The following is a 17,594-nucleotide window of genomic DNA, read 5'->3' on the forward strand; positions in this document are numbered from 1 at the left end:
AATGCAATTACTTGAAGGAATGGAGAAAAAGGCTGAAAAAGGGAGCATATAATGATTGCTAAAAAAAGTGGCAGGAGTGAGAGAAGAAATCACCTGCTACAAGCAACCAACTACTAATGAGAATAGTCCCATCAGTTTTTGCAACACCGAACACACGATTTCAAAGAAAAAGCTGAAGGAAAAAGTAAAGCAATCCATACAACCTAGGTTGAGCTGGTAGGAGCAACATCCTTTTTCAGGAGCAAAATGCAATCCTCACTATTGGATCAGGATCAATGGCCAAGATATCACCTTTGAAGGATTTGAAGCGTATACATAGTAGGGAAGACCAACATTTTAAGAATCTTTTGGTAGTTTTTTACAAGCTTCTTCATCCTCCTCAATGTTCTCCTCCATTTTTCCAGTTTTTTTTTTTGTAATTTATGCAAAGATGCTCCTTAGTATGAGCTAAGTCTTTTTAGTAGGCAAAGGGGAAGTAGAATAACCCTCTTAGTCTTAGGTTGAACTTATTATGTAAATCTGTTCTCATAAATGGAATTTGTGTTGTTCCTTGTTTTTATTGTTCCTGTTGGTGGTATAGTCAAGGGAAGAAAAAAATAAGCATAGGGTAGTCGCTCTCGGGAGGGAGGATTAATACCCAGAACTAGGGAGCACTATTGTGTGCGGACTGCTACGATCTCCCTTCAAAGAAGTGATGGTAGCACAATCTCCCTCGAGTCTTAATTTAATGAGACTTCTAAGATAGTTTGGTGTGAAGAGGCTTGTTGCTCCAGATTACCTTAGTTGTTAAAACTTGGTGACAGAGAATTTGTCTCCATAGCCTTAAAGGTGGTTGAAAGAGATTTTGTTTTAGGAATAGATGAACTTTTAGGAATAACCAAGAGTGGCAAAAATACCAACCTAAGTCTATGCCTTTTTATTATCATTAATATCTTATCTTTGTTCTACTGTTACTCTTACACTTTGTTCGCAACGTTCAAGGATTTCCAAAAACATAATTTTTCTCTTTGCTCTTTGTTTTCTTTTCTGCTCTCAACTGAATTGTTTTCTGACTTTTCCAAAGTAACAACTCAAACTAAGACTAAGGGAGAAACCCAACGCTTAGTCATTTCAGAGTCATTGACATTGTTCAATATAACTGGTGAGAAGCACTTTTTGGCTAACCTTAATCTAGGGACGGTTTGGCTCCTTGGTAAAAATTGCTCTCTGTTTACTGTTTTGATATTTCACTTGTTTTCTTGTGTACGTTTGTTTCAACGCATCTTTTACACTTACATCCATGAGGATGATAATTTGGGCTCATAAAAACCCTATATTACTTGATGTGTAACTTGCACAACGTGGATAGATTTGCTCTTGAGATATATATTTGCTCCTTGAACATACAATTTGTTCTTTACATTTTTTTTGCTCCCACAAATACAATGAGCAAATCTCGGCCTAACCGACAAGCATCCACCATTTATGTAGTCTTCCTTAGCAATTCTACGTAATCCGACTATCTTTCGATTTAACAATTGTTTTGGATCTATCACTGATGAAGAGATCGCAAAATCGTATACGCGATTTTGACTACCATGTCTTATGCAATACAAAAAATAAAATAAAATAAAAATCTATATTGATATTAAATAAGATCCATAAAATAAGGAAACAAATCATCCTTAATTTGTATATGCTATATAAATAATTAATACTAATTCTAAACTATAAAAATTGAAATAGTTAATATCATTATAAATAAACTTTAATAAACTCCTAATATAATCTTCACTCAATTAAATAATCATTATTAAGAGGGATAATATATTCTACTTATTTTTTTATGCCTATCTTACCTAATCATCCCAACCCATTAAATTAGAATCTCAACTAACTTTTATCATTTATCTCTTCTCTTGAGATTGTAATCCAATAATGTTAGAGATGAGTAGGTAGAGTAGTCATGAAAAAAATAGGCATAATATCCTATTTGACTGTGTATTTTTTTTTGTTTTTAAAACTGTTTTGTAGAATAGTTATAAAATAAGTATTTTGTGTATTTTTTTGTTTTGAAAGTTAAAAATCAAAATACAAAACAAAAATAACTCAAATTTGTTCTCTAAATTCAATTCTAAAAATAAAAAATAGTTACAAGCTTTAACATTTTATTTTTTTACAAGAAAAACCTTATCAAACATATTTTTTTTATTTAATTTTTTTTGTTCTCAAAATAAAAAAATGAGGTTAATTTTTAAGGCTTATAAAATAAAAGAATACAAAAATAATAAATAATAACATTTGTCTTCCTAGAGTGACATGGTTATATTATAGATTATTGTAACGTGGCACTCATGCCTTCGATAGTTACCATGGGTCGCTTCCTCTCCCTTCTCTCACAAAACTCTGCTCCATAAAAGCACAAGCAACAACACCCTATGCATCTTCATTTTCATCTTCCTTCTCTTCCTCTTTCATCGGCGCCACCAACCAAATCGGAAAAAACTCCGATCGCCGATTCCCCCGGAAAAGCTCAACTGTGTTCACCAGCAAACTAAAGGGGGTTGTGATTGATGATGGCGAAGAAGAGAAAATCTATCGCCACAAGCCTCGATGAGGTGGATCGAACCATGTACGCGTCGTTTTGCACTGCCGCTAATTCTCTTTCACAGCTTTATACTCACGCCATGAATCACCAGAAGCTCTCTTTCCATGCCGGCGAACGCCACGCCCTCGTAAAAATCCCCTTCCTTTTCTTAATTCTTCAATTTGGGTTTTCCTTTTTTATCAAATGGGTACCTGATTTTGCAGAAAAAATTGTTTTTTTATTTATGCAAAAAAAAGTGGAATTTAGATTTAATTATATATGTCTGTTATTTTATTTTCTGGGGTAGTTTTTGTATTTTTGTTTGTTTGTTGCATATAACTTTAGATTGGTATCTCTCATTGCAATTTTGTTTAGAGAGAACAGTTGATGGATTTTGACATTTTGTTTTAATTTTTTTATGGAAGTGTGTCCATGCTCAATTTTCTGTTGGGATAGATTTGGATGGCAAATATGCTCATTGTTCTTTTTGTCTATTTCTTTGTAATCTTTTGTAGCTTGGGTGCTATTGTGAGGAATTTGAAAATCTGAGAATTTCTTCTGACATGCTTGAATCCGTGTTCTGTATATAGTTTGAATGCTGATAACTTCAAGAAGAATTAGTAGCTGCTTCTGGCATGCTTACATTTCTGAAATTTTCTGCCATTCTAAGATCTTTTACTCCTTTCTTTTTTGTGTTCGTTTTGACTTCCCTTTTGACCTTATTTTCAGTTCATGGATATTCACTATTCTATATTTGTGCACCTTTTATACAGCTTAATTGGTTGTGTATAGCTGCAGGTAGCTATCATAATTATTTTCTATGCTATTTTTCTTGTTGGGAATCAAGTACTTTGGTATTCGTCACCTTTTCAGAGTTTTAGCTTGACTTGCTACCTCCTTTTGTTGTTTTTGTTTGGAAATAGGTCATGAACTGCTAGTTTTCTGTTTAGCTATAGTATAATTCATGTATCTAATCAGGGCTTTGTTCTTCTGTTTGGTGTTTTGACCATGTGTTGATATTTTATTGTGGGATGTTCTTCTGATTTCAGGAAAAACTTTATCAGTGGATTTGGAGAGAACAAGAAGGAGGATCAAGGGTTGCAACAATTGATGTACTTAACTACATTCAGGTTGGCTTTAAAGTTCTCCCTCTTACATGGACTATAGTATCATTAATGCATGCTTTTGCTGATTGGGAGTGGGGGACTCTGACTCTGTGTGTGTAGCTAACAAACATACAATACACACAAACACATACAGAGGACTGATGTGTAGCACAGGCACACACTTAAACACATGTGTACATGCATGTGGAGAGAGATAGAGGGATGGACTATAGTAATTGATGGATATTAGTTGCAAGTAAGTGCATTATTACAAATGTATTATATATGAAAGGACAACAGATCAGCAAAACTGGTTTAGTTCAGACTATATTTCTTAATGTAATAGTGTATTGTTTTAAATTGCAGTTGCTTTGAAATTACAATTTTTTTGGACAATTGCAAGAAAGTACTACAGCTGATGCAGCCACAATTGTGGTTGCAGATGCCACCAAAACCACAATATTGCGGCTGCAACTGTGGTCATAACCGTGTAATGGACTATTGACCTCGTCATGGGCTGGGTTTACCCTTGAGGTGTTGAAGTTTTAAGTGGCCTGAACCAAGCCTTGCTAAAGGCTTTATAAAATTAAGCCCTTAGTCCATCCATGATCAGGAGTGAGTTTTTGTAGCACAGGGAAACATTCTAGAATTTGCCTTTTTGTAAAATAGTATGTTTTCCTTTTGTATTCATTCATCAGCTTTCTGTTGAAAATTTGATATTTTAAAGTAAAAGCATTCACTGGTAGGGATACTTGCTTAATTAATTAAATGTGTTTCGTTTTCATAGCCAGGGTCAGTGTTATTGTGTTAGTACCCTTTACCAGCCAGTCTTTGGTAACAAACTTTTCTCATTTTGCTATGTTATTTTTCCTTTTGGTGTTGCAGTTATTCCTCTCTCCCTGCTCTTTCTGGCATGTCTAATTAGATTATTGAACTAATGTCGCCTGTTATTCTGTATAATATATTCATATTGATTCAATCACTAAATTTTCTGTAATCTATCTGAGATAGTCATATTCGCACCTTGTTTAAAATCTAAGTAGGTAAAAATCCAAGTGGGAAAACCCATCTCATTTCTTCGATGGATAAAAGCTATACTGTCCCCTCCATGTTTCATTTTCTACAATTATATAATATGTGGCATCTATTTAGCATAACTGTGCTATTTTTAAATTTTGCAAACATGCTTAATTGAAATTTGTTATCCCACTTGTGGGCTTCAGAAGGTACAAATGGCCCTGGGAAGTGGTGATTGACAAAGGAGTATAGGGTAAACTAAAAGATAATAACAAGTTCCTTTCTCTTTCCTCTCTTTTTATTAGTGTATAAAGATAGGGATATTTCTGTTAATAGCCAAGTGGCTTAGTTTCATTAGAATATCATATGACGTGGCTGTATCTTCTCCTTATATAAAAGCTTTCATGTACTGTTCACATTCAGATAATAAATATATGAAATACACAATTTATCTCTCCTTGTTCTCTCTCTCCTTTTTCTCTCGTCTTCTTCAGATCTCTTTGATGGTATCAGAGCTCTCTTTTTGAGGGCCTGATACAGATCGCGCCTTACTATGTCTACCGCTTCGAAATCATCGTCACTGTCTCCTTCTCTGTCTACAACCGGAAATACAACCGAAAATGCTTCGACCGAGAATCACTCGTCGTCTTCTCCTTCGCTATTCAGCCACCAAATCTCTGTTAGACTAACAGAGAGTAATTTTCTTCTCTGGAATCAGGTTGTAGAACCTGTAATCATCTCTCATCAGCTTCAACACTTTCTTGTTAGTCCTAAAATACCACTTCAGTTTGAATTGGAGCAAGATCGCGTAGATGGAGTCGTCAATCACCTGTACACTGAGTGGCTTCGTCAAGATCAGATGCTTCTCTCTTGGATCCTTTCCACCATTTTAGAAGAATTCTTGAACGAAATCCTCGGAGTTAGCCATGCATATGAAGCTTGGGAGCAGATCCATAAGTTTTTTGAAGGAATGATGAAGTCTAAAGCTCACCAGCTTAGATCTGAACTTCGTACCATCAAGAAAGGTGGAAGATCCGTTGCTGAGTACCTCAGACGCATCAAATCTCTCTGTGACGAACTAAAAGCGATCAAAAGTGCATCCAGTTGATGAACAAACTGAGTTGATACTAGCTGGCCTTCCTGCTGAGTTCAATGCCTTTGTTACCTCTGTCAGAGCACGTGAAAATCCTTATTCACTCAATGATCTACGAGTTGAACTGATGGCTCATGACAACAAAATGAAGCTCTTCTCTCTGATTCAATGACTGTGAATGTTGTACAGAAGATCTCTCCTGATTCAAAAGAAGCAAACATATCTGAATTAGCACCTGTAAGATCTCCTCTTAACGTCGTGCAACCAAATCTGGATCAAAATACATATAATCAGAGATCTTATGGTCCAAATTATGGAAGAGGCAGAGGTAGATCCTATACTCGAAGCAACAGAGGAGCTAGAGGACGTGGACGTAGCAATGCTCAATGTCAGCTCTGTTATAAATTTGGTCATGGAGTTCAGAGCTGCTGGTACAGATTTGATGAGAACTTTGCACCTGAAATCCCTGCTCCTGAAGCTCCTCAGTATTTTCCATCAGCACAATCTTCGTTTCAGAGGCCATATCAATATAGCAGATCTCCAGCTCCAAATCAACCTCAAGCCTTGGTAACCCATCAACCTCAAGCCTTGATAACCACTCATCAACCTCAAGCATTGCTAACTGCCAATCCAGCTCAGGGACAAGGTCTTCTCCCCACTCCTTCGCACATTCAAGCAATTAAGTGGTATCCAGATTCAGGTGCATCTCATCGTGTAACTACCAATCCTCAGAACCTGTTGCAAAGCACACAACTATCTGGTGCTGATCAGGTTTACATAGGGAACAACCAAGGTTTGAAAGTGAATGCTATGGGTTCTTCTTCATTCTCTTCTCCACTTAAACCACACACCTCTTTGCATCTTAACAATCTTCTTCTTGTTCCTTCTATAACTAAAAATCTGATCAGTGTGAGTCAGTTTGCTAGAGATAATGGTGTTTATTTTGAATTTCACCCTCTTACTTGTTGTGTGAAATCTCAGGCATCTCATGAAGTCCTGTTGGAAGGTGTCTTAGGACCAGATGGACTATATTGCTTTCAAGGAGTTCAACTTTCTCCCAACTCAAGTCAGCAACTGAGTCAACATTCTTCCATTTCTGTTTCAACCATTACTTCATGTAGTCCACCACCAAGTAGTAGCCTAGATTTTCCTAATACAGTTCCCACTGATGTAGTCACACAGTGTACAGCTAATATTGCTTCTAGCTCTGTAAAAGCTGTAGGTTCCAACTATATGTACTCACGATTGGGGCATCCTCACACTGAGGCCCTCAACTCTGTTCTAAAGCTTTGTAATATTCCTACTTTTAATAAAACAAATGATGAATTTTGTTCTGCCTGCTGTTTGGGTAAAATTCATCGTTTACATTCAGCCCCTTCAACCAAAGTATATGCAAAACCTTTTGATTTGGTTTTTAGTGATCTCTGGGGATCAGCCCCTGTTAAATCCACAATGGGCTTTGCATATTATATATCATTTGTAGATGCTCACTCTTTTTACACTTGGATTTATCCTCTAAAACATAAATAAGAAGCCTTAACTATCTTTACTCAATTCCAAGCACTTGTATCAAATCATTTTCAGTTCACTATAAAAGCCCTACAAACTGACCGGGGGGGGGGGGGGGGGGGGGGGGGGGGGGGAGAGTTTCGTTCCTTCAATCAACTACTCAAACAACTTGGTGTAGTGCATAGAATAGCTTGCCCCCACACTCATCATCAGAATGGTGTAGTAGAAAGGAAACATAGGCATATTGTTGAGACTGGACTCACTCTTCTTGCTCATGCATCCTTACCCATCAAATTATGGGATCATGCCTTTATCTCTGCTGTTTACCTCATTAATTCCCTACCCACTGCTGCCTTACATTTTGAAATTCCCTTTATAAAGTTACACAAAATAGTCCCTGATTACAAGTCATTCAAAGTCTTTGGTTGTGCATGCTTCCCTTTCCTCAGACCCTACAACAATCATAAATTGGAATTTCGAAGCAGTGAATGCATTTTTCTTGGTTATTCTCCAAGTCACAAAGGCTACAAATGCCTTAATTCCTCTGGGAGACTTTTTATCTCAAAGGATGTACTATTTAATGAAACCAAATTTCCTTATCCTTCCTGGTTTCCTTTGAATACTACTACTGCCCCTAACCTTTCCCATCTGTTTCAAATTTAATTCCTCTGGTGACTCCTACACTTGACATCCATCATTCAGAATCAACTTCCAGCAGTGGTGGTACCAACTCAACTATTTCAAGGTCTCCAAACAACACCTCATCTACACCAACATCAACACCAACACGCAACTTTCCTCTCCCAGCACCTACATCTTCTTGCTCAAGTCCAACTTCATCAGCTTCTAACAGTGGTGGCACCATCAGTCTAGGTTCCCTTATTGCAATTTCTTTTAGTCCTTCTTCCTCTTCTTCTAACATTAGTTCTGGGTCTGAATAGTTCCATTTGGTCCCCTTCCTTCCTCACCTAATCACTCTATCACCACTCGGTCTAAAACTGCTAAGATGCCTCAAATACTCTTAACCTCTCTTGAGCCCAGCACAATCACACAGGCCTTGGCCAATCCTAATTGGCTTTCAGCTATGCAGTCCGGGTTTGATGCTCTTCAGGCAAACTGCACTTGGTCTTTGGTATCTCTTCCTCCCAATAGAACAACTATTGGCTGCAAATGGGTCTTTCGAGTCAAAGAAAATGCAGATGGCTCTATTAATAGGTACAAAGCTAGATTGGTGGCTAAAGGTTTCCATCAACAAGCAGGCTTTGATTATTCTGAAACTTTCTCTCCAGTTGTAAAGCCCATCACTATCAGAACTATTCTAACTATTGCAATTTCTTTTGGCTGGACACTCAGACAGCTAGATGTTAATAATGTCTTTCTCAATGGCACCCTTGAGGAGGAGGTTTATATGCAACAACCCCTTGGATTTGAGACACCTAACAAATCCCTTGTTTGCAGGTTACACAAGGCACTTTATGGGTTAAAACAGGCACCAAGGGCCTGGTTTGATAAACTCAAAACATCCTTATTACTCCTTGGGTTTGTGGCCAGCAGATGTGACCCTTCATTATTCATCTACCGGAAGTCTTCTCAATGTGTTTTTCTCCTAGTGTATGTTGATGATATAATCATCACTGGAAGTGATTCAATTTTTATTCATTCTCTGATTCAGAAACTGAACACCTCATTTGCTCTTAAAGATCTTAGTGAGCTGGATTTCTTCCTTGGCATAGAAGTTCAGAAAACATCCTCTGGTGCACTGATCCTTTCTCAAGCAAAGTACATCAGGGACTTACTTCTCAAAGCAAATATGGTTGATGCAAAAGGCATCTCCACTCCCCTGCAATCTGGCTGCAAGCTCTCTAAGTTTGGGTCCAATTATTATTCAGATCCTTCCTTCTATCGCTCCATTGTGGGAGCTTTACAATATGCTACTCTCACTAGACCTGAAATCAATTATGTAGTCAATAAAGCCTGCCAATTCATGGCTCAGCCACTTGAAGAACATTGGGCAGCTGTAAAAAGGATCCTACGTTATCTTAATGGCACTCTGCATCATGGAATGCTGATGCAACCCTGCAATCCCAGTCATCTCTTTTCTATCACAGCCTTTTGTGATGCAGATTGGGCTAGTGATCCGGATGATCGTCGGTCTACTTCTGGAGCTTGTGTATTCTTTGGCTCCAACTTAGTCTCCTGGTGGTCTAAGAAACAGAATTTGGTGGCTCGTTCTAGCACTGAAGCAGAATATCAGAGTCTTACTCTAGCTACAGCTGAAGTCCTTTGGCTCTAATCTCTTCTAATTGAGCTTCAAGTTCAGTTCAGTCCTCCCCTCATTCTCTGTGATAACTTGAGCACTGTATCATTGTCTCACAATCCTATTCTGCATGCTCGCACGAAGCATATGGAACTAGACATCTTCGTTAGAGAGCATGTCATTGCAAAAGACATCCAAGTCTGCCACATTCCAGCATTGGATCAAGTTGCTGACACTCTCACCAAAAGTCTCTCAGCCTCACGCTTTGCTGTTTTGCGAGACAAACTCATGGTGGTGGATTCTCATTCTCATTTCCATCCACCCTGAGTTTGCGGGGGCATATTAGTGTATAAAGATAGATATTTCTGTAAATAGCCAAGTGGCTTAGTTTCATTAGAATATCAAATGATGTGGCTGTATCTTCTCCTTATATAAAAGCTTTCATGTACTGTTCACATTCAGATAATAAATATATGAAAAACACAATTTCTCTCTCCTCTTTCTCTCTCTCCTTTTTCTCTCGTCTTCTTCAGATCTCTTTGACTTTTTATTTTCCTTGTTCAAGATTTGTAGGATTGTGATTATTGAAATATAAAAAGAATTGTTTTTTTCTGAATTAATAAATACAAATGATTTACACTGATAGGGAGATTTATACACGAGAGAATGAGAAATAATTCATAAGGATGACTCAACAATGAGTCATTAGTCTTATCCACCAATTAATAGAAAATAAAAACTAAAATATTTTTAATTCTAATTTCCTACACTCCCCTTCAAGTTGGGAGGTAAATGTTGATTGTTCCCAACTTGCCAATCAAGTCTTCAAAGGCTGGACGATGTAGACCCTTAGTGAGAATATCTGCAGTCTGCTCTTTGGTAAGAACATACATCATACACACACTTCCATCATCTAATTTTTCTTTGATGAAGTGGCGATCAACTTCCACGTGATTTGTTCGATCATGGTGCACAGAACTTTGAGTGATGCTGACAGCTGCCTTGTCACAATAGTTTTATTGGTAGAGAATATGAGATCTTCAACTCTTCAAGAAGTTTTCTCAACTAGATTCCTTCACTAACTTCATGAGCTAAAGCTCAAAATTCTGCTTTAGCACTATTTCTTGCAACTACTGTTTTCTTTTTTGCTTCTCCAAGTAACAAGATTTCCCCACACATAAGTGTAATAGCCTGAGGTAGATCTCCTGTCCACTGATGAGCCTGCCCAATCTGCATCAGTGTAGATTTCAATTGTCCTTTTATACCCCTTTGTAAAGAATAATCCTCTTCCTAGAGTGTTCTTGAGGTATCTAAGCACTCTATAGATTGCACTAAGATGTTTCTCCTTAGGTGAGTGCATGAATTGACTAGTCATACTCACTGCAAAGGCAATGTTAGGTCACGTGTGAGATAAGTAAATTGGTTTGCCAACCAATCTCTGATATTGCTCTTTATCCACCTCGTTCCCATCTTCAATACCTTACTTGGTATTAGGTTCCACAGGTGTCTCAGCAGGCTTACACCCTAACATTCCTGTTTCCAACAAAAGATCTAGAACATATTTCTTTTGTGTGAGAGTGATGTCTGCCTTGCTCCTAGCAACTTCCATACCAAGAAAATGTTTGAGAGTTTCAAGATCCTTCAGTTTAAACTGAGCTGCTAGATACTTCTTCAAGGAGTTCAATTCCTCACCATCATCACTTGTAAGAACTATATCATCTACGTACACAATAAGAATAGCAATTTTACCATCCTTATAGTGTTTGTGGAAGAGTGTATGATCAGTCTGTGCTTAAATGAAGCTTCTTCCTTTGACAGCTTGTGTGAATTTGTCAAACCATTCTCTAGGAGATTGTTTCAACCCATATATAGACTTTTTTAGTTTACACACTGATCCATTTCCCTTTTTAAAGCCAGGTGGAGGATCCATATAGACCTCTTAATGTAAATCACCATTTAGGAACGCATTTTTCACATCTAACTGTTGGAAAGGCTAATCTAGGTTGGCAACAAGTGATAAGAGAACTCAGATGGTATTGACCTTAGCAACTAGGGCAAAAGTCTTGTGATAATCTATTCCATGAGTCTGCGTGAGCCCTTTTGCAACCAATCTTGCTTTGTATCTGTTGATGCTATTATATGCATTGAATTTTATTGTAAACATCCATTTGCATCCTACTGCTTGTTTTCCGTTTGGTAGGGTCACTATCTCCCAAGTTCTATTTCTTTCTAAAGCATTCATTTCTTCAAGGACAATATCCCTCCATTTTTTATCATTGAGAGCCTCATGTATATTTCTCGGTATCTTTGTACTATCCAACATAGTATTGAAAGCATGGAACCCTGGGGACAACTTTTTATATGAAATATGATTAGAAATAGGATGAGTAGTACAAGATCGAGTACCTTTTCTAAGAGCAATGGGCAAGTGTAGATCATTTTCATCATGGCACTCAAGTGTTGGGGTGTTGGAACTAGAACTTGGTTCAGAATACTGGCAGTGTAGAGGCTTTGGGTTATTCACACTTTGAGAAGGCTTTCGCTTGCTATAAATTTGTCCCCACTTTGAGGAGGCTCCTGATCGTGAAGATTCTGTAGCTCCCCCTGTTTCCAATAATAGAGGTAATACTGTGGCATCAGTAGGTTCCCATGACTGATCTTCGTCTGCTCCTATAGACTCCCCCTGAAGAGAAGTCAAGGGAAAGAAAGGTTGAGTCTCAGAAAAGGTGACATCCATAGAGACAAAGACCTTACAAAGAGAGGGTGAATAACATTTATAGCCACGTTGAGTAGGAGAATAACCAATGAAGACACACCGGAGAGACTTAGGATCAAGCTTAGACCGTTGATGAGAGGGAATATGGACAAATACAACGCAACCAAATAACTTGAGAGGTAGGGAGGAGATGCCTCGAAAAGAAGGGAAGGTGTGGAAAAGACTAGAAAGAGGAGACTGAAAGTTGAGAGTGCGAGGTGGCATTCAATTGATCAGGTACAAGGCATTGAGAACGGCTCCCCCCCAAAGATATTTAGGAACACTCACAGTGAACATAAGAGCCCGAGCAACTTCAAGGAGATGTCGTTTTTTCTTTTTCGCATCTCCGTTTTGTTGGGGTGTGTCAGGACATGAGCTTTGGTGAAGGATGCCATGCTGGGAAAGATATTATCCAAGAATAGAGTTAAAATACTCTTTGCCATTATTTGTACGAAGAATTTGTATAGCAACTTTGAATTGGGTTTGAACCATGGCATGAAACTTTTTAAAAATGGATGCAGCATCTGACTTATCCTTTAGAAGGTATACCCAACAAACTCGGGAATGGTCATCAATAAAGGTAATGAACCATCGAGCACCTGAAATATTTTTTATACGGGTTGGTCCCCATATGTGACTATGAATTAAAGAAAACGGGGATCGAAAAATATCTATTTTATTTTTCTTTCCATTAATTTTTTTCCCCAGTGACATTCGTATTTTCATTATAATGGAGAAAAAGTAATTTGATTGGTATGATCCACGGGTTACTCAAATATGCATTAAAAAATATCAATTTTTTTGAAAAGAAACCAAATTCCAGATTCGATCTAGAACGATTTAGTATTTCTACATTCATTTCCATCCAATCAAAATACTTTCTAGTCATATTTTTTCCCTTCTTTATAATAGCATCTTCCGCTTTATAATTCTTGATAGAGATATTACCCATAATATCAAATAACTTCTGTTTATGTGTATTGTAATTATAAGAAACTGCTTGCTTTTTTTTTTTTTGCTTGGAATGGTGATCTCTATCCAGAAATATATGAGTCCTTATTATCTGCTTATTAATAGATTTATAAGATAAAAATTCATATCCATATTTTTTTTAATGTTAATAAGTCTACTTGTTTTTTTGGAAAGAATTAGTCGAGTTTTTTTTCATATGAATCAAATTTAGCTAAATCTTTATATTTTGAGCCATATGACTTTCATGGTGAGCTTTAGAAGGATAATGAATACGAGTATGCTTGACAAGTTGACAAATATCACAAGAGAACAAATTAGGACTTTTATTAATAAATAAGTTTGGTAACAACTTCTGAAGATAGGTAAAATTGGGATGGCCTAGCCTTCGGTGCCACAACATAACATCATTACATGAATCAAAAGGAAACATAAGAGTCTTTTCCACAAAAACAACTTCATTAGTCACATCCTCCTCAAAGTAGTAAAGTCCACCATCTTCTCTAGCACTGCCAATCATCCTATCCGAGTCCAATTCCTGAAAAAACACAACCATGTGGAAAAAATTTAGCAAAACAATGCAACTCAGAAGTCAGCTTGCTAATGGAAATGAGATTGCAAGGCAGAGAAGAAACATGAAAAATTGATGTTAAATTAATATGCTCAGAAAGTTTAATGGTTCTGTGTCCTGCAATCTGGGAGAAACTGCCATCGAGAGGGTTTAGAGTATGGAGTGTAAGAACAAAATAAGGTTAGATTACCTGTCATATGGTCAGAGGCTCCAGAATCAAGGATCCAACGATTTTGACTATCAACATGGAAAGCTATACCTTGCTGGGCCACGTTACTAGTGGCCTTAGGAGGTTGAGTCAGAAGTCTCTGAAGTTGTTCAAATTGAGTCTTGCTGGTAAACACACCATCAGAGTAAGAGGATGCACGGGGCTCATCAACCTTGTCATCAGTAGAGACCTACTATGCACAATCTTTATTTTGCCCTTTTGGCTTCCAATTTGCAGGTTTCCTGTGGATTTCCCAACATTTCTCACGGGTCTGACTAATTTTATTGCAGTGGGTGCACCATGGATGATCATCCCGTTTTTATTCTCCAGAGGAACGGTCAATGGTACATTTGGCAGCCAATGCAGACATATTGTCAGATTTATCAATTGATTCATTTTCTCCCAGCATAACTCTCCTTCTACCAGCTTCTCTCCGAACTTCAGCAAAGACATTAGCAAGTGAGGGTAACGGTCCCTGTCCCAATATTCGACCACGAACCTCATCAAGATCTCGATTGAGGCCAGCAAGGAAATCATAAAGTCGTTCCTTCTCCAAGTGTTTTTTAAACTGGGTATTAACTTCCAATCCTTTAAGGTTGGATGCATAATAAAGATCCAGTTTCTGCCACAAATTTGTTAGTGCAGTAAAATTTACAGTTCAAAGACTTGAGAGGTATTCTCCAGATCTGAATAATTTTGTTGAACAGCATCCCAAATCTCCTTGGCAGTATCAAAGAACAAATAGGTTTGGCGAATCTGTGGTTCCATGGAATTAGTCAGCCACGCCATTACCAAGGAATTATTAATCTCCCAATTTTCATAATCAGGAGCATCGTCAGCAGGTTTCATAATTTTCCCCTCAAGGTAACCCATCTCACCTTTTGCTCGGATGACCAACTTAATAGATTGAAATCATTGCAGAAAATTCTTACCGTTCAATTGGTGACTAGTGATTTGCATACCTAAGTAGTCTCCAGAGGACTGAAAATTTGGGGCTGATGAGGAAGCGGAAGAACGATATGAGGAAGCCATGAATAAAGAGAGAAGGTTTGACTGTGGACTTGAAAAATCAAGTTGTTCCGATTTTAGATCTGACCATTGGAATAGGTAGAGAAAGAGCCGACGAGATGATTTGGGCAGGTTGCGTCGGAAAAAACTTCCGGGAAGGTGGCGCGTGGGCTACACGCGCCGGAGAGTGACCGCGTGTGTGGAGGCGCGTGAGATGTCTGACGACTATGGGTCCGTTGGCGTTCAGCTCGTCGGAGTCTTTTGAGTTGAATGGTTACTCCACCTTCTTGATTGGAGGTTTGTTGGTATGGTTTCTGGTAGGGGTGTCAATATAGGTTTTGACACGCGGGTCGACTCGCGACACGACACGACACGAAAATTCGTGTTCGGGTTGACCTGCAAAAAAATTCATGTCGTGTTCGTGTTGACCCGTATTTTTTTTAAATTATTTTATTTTTAATTTATTATTATTATTTTTTTAATTTTTTTTAATTTCGATCTATTTTTTTAAATTTTTTTTGTCAATTACCGTTTTGACCCCTATTTTGCGTGTTATTCGTGTCGTGTGGTGTCAACGCGTAAAAAATTCGTGTCGTGCCAGTGTTGAAGATTTTGACACGAATAAAATTTCGTGTCGTGTTAGTGTTGATGTATTCGTGTCGTGTCGAATTCGTGTCGTGTCAACCCATTTTGACACCCCTAGTTTCTGGGATTTGGCCGAGGTTGGTTTGTGTTTGGATGATTTTTGGGTAGTGTTTGAACTGGTTTCAGCCTTGAGGGTGGCTGATCTAGAATAGAAACAAACCCGCTCTTGATACCATATTGAAATATAAAAAGAATTGTTTTTTTTTTCTGAATTGATACAAATGATTTACACTGATAAGGAGATTTATATAAAAGAGAATGAGGAAGAATTGATAAGGATGACTCAACAATGAGTCATTATCCACTAATTAATAGAAAATAAAAACGGAAATATTTTTAATCTAATTTCCTACCGTGATCGACAATTCCCCATAAAATAAAACTGTAAGCTTTTTGTAACTTTTGTATGCATGTTGCAATTTAGATATCTTGAAGTTATACATTGTTAAAAAAAGAGATATAATATAGATGTAGAGCGCCATTCGGGATGTTTAATGCTTCAAAATTAGTCATTTATGTTGTTTTTGGTGGCATTAGTATATGCATGAAAGTTTTTTCGTCTTCTTGTAGAATGAGCTGGATTATTGTGGAGAAGAGCCATCCATGTCACCTAGAGCACCACCACAACACCAGCAATCACAACCCGTAATGCCGGTCACCAGTTCAGGCATTCCAGTCACTTCAGGATCTTCTGGCCAAACAATTGCCGGGCAGGGACTCCGCTCGGAGCATTATGAAACTCAACCAAAGAATTCTGTGTTTTCAAACGCTTTGTCAAGCCCTGTGCGTCGAAGTCTTCAACATTATCAAATTGGTGAGGGAGGGTACTACACCAGTGGTCTCTCCATGGGGAATGGAAACCGGAACGCTGAGCCCGGCTTTCTTCACCAGCAAAGCAGGGATTCAACTGCAGTCAGTTCCAATGATTCTGCCATGGATATGCATGCAGATTAGTCTTGTCTACTGGTTTATAGATTGGAAATTCTTAACTGACCACCCTTCTGCAACACCTACAAAAGAAGCCAACAACCATTGGAATTTTCCATGTCTGGGTTTGCTCATTGGATCCTTCATGAAATGATGGGAGGGTGCAGCCAATTCTATTAACCTTTTAGGATGCTTATGTCAACCAAATGAGATTGGTTTGGGGTCTTAAATGTTCTTTGTATAGTTTATTTTTATTTTAAAAAAAATTGGTTAGCTTTTAAGCAATTTATTTTGTACTTTAACTGTTCTATCCCCTTCACCAAAAAGACTACCTTTTCAATGTAGGGGTTGCTTCTATGTGAATTTTCCTATGTAAATCTGTTTTTTCTGCAGATTTTCTGTATGGAAATTTACAGCTTCCATCATTTTTGTTGCTGCCTGCTATGTCTTTCTTTGCTTTTTCGTGTTTTGTTGTAGTGTATTCAAATTTCTTTGAGGGGTTACTAAGAGATGAATGTTTATGGCTTCTTTGTATTTTTTTCCTTTGTTCTTTATTGAGTTTAATCTGTTCAACGTTAATTGTAGTTTTACTAATAGCAAGAATGAGGGCAGCCATCAGGTTGCATTTTATATTCCATTTTAAGGTAAAGATGTTTAACTTTCCCGCACGTGGCATTTTTTTTTCCCTTTTACATGGGTTATTTTAAATTTCATATTTACAATTTTAAGTTTTTGATGTATTAAAAAGTATTCAATGCATGGTTGAATTAGTTTTTATTGATTTAAAAAAATAATCAAATTTTTTTTTTTATCTAAATTATTTTAATTAAAGAATAAATTACTCTAAAAGTACCCCTTATCTTATAAATAAAAAATATAATCCAAACACTTACATTCAAAGTACCTATTGAAATTTATTTACATAAGAAATTTATATAATTTTGTAAGTTATTTATGTATTTC

The 17,594-nt window shown here is 37.4% G+C and overlaps 1 protein-coding gene across 1 annotated transcript; it reads left to right on the plus strand.

Moving 5' to 3' along the window:
• The first annotated feature begins 2,350 nt into the window (after positions 1 to 2,350).
• Positions 2,351 to 17,126, plus strand: LOC133301501 (uncharacterized). The gene is made up of 3 exons (XM_061501135.1): positions 2,351 to 2,714; positions 3,616 to 3,696; positions 16,275 to 17,126. Exons 1-3 carry the CDS (start codon positions 2,553 to 2,555, stop codon positions 16,656 to 16,658), a joined length of 627 nt encoding a protein of 208 aa, XP_061357119.1. The 5' UTR covers positions 2,351 to 2,552; the 3' UTR covers positions 16,659 to 17,126.
• The last annotated feature ends 468 nt before the right edge of the window (positions 17,127 to 17,594 follow it).

The sequence above is a fragment of the Gastrolobium bilobum genome, unplaced genomic scaffold, assembly GCF_033153095.1.
Source record: "Gastrolobium bilobum isolate Gb01-03AN ecotype WA unplaced genomic scaffold, APGP_CSIRO_Gbil_v1 utg2327, whole genome shotgun sequence".
Taxonomy (NCBI): Eukaryota; Viridiplantae; Streptophyta; class Magnoliopsida; order Fabales; family Fabaceae; genus Gastrolobium; species Gastrolobium bilobum.

Bases quoted from the DNA above. Each gene is read 5' to 3' on its own strand.
- LOC133301501 (XM_061501135.1), top strand. From the start codon at position 2,553: ATGATGGCGAAGAAGAGAAAATCTATCGCCACAAGCCTCGATGAGGTG. The intron at 2,715-3,615 runs GTAAAAATCCCC...TTCTGATTTCAG, and splicing joins CCGGCGAACGCCACGCCCTC to GAAAAACTTTATCAGTGGAT. The intron at 3,697-16,274 runs GTTGGCTTTAAA...GTCTTCTTGTAG, and splicing joins ATGTACTTAACTACATTCAG to AATGAGCTGGATTATTGTGG.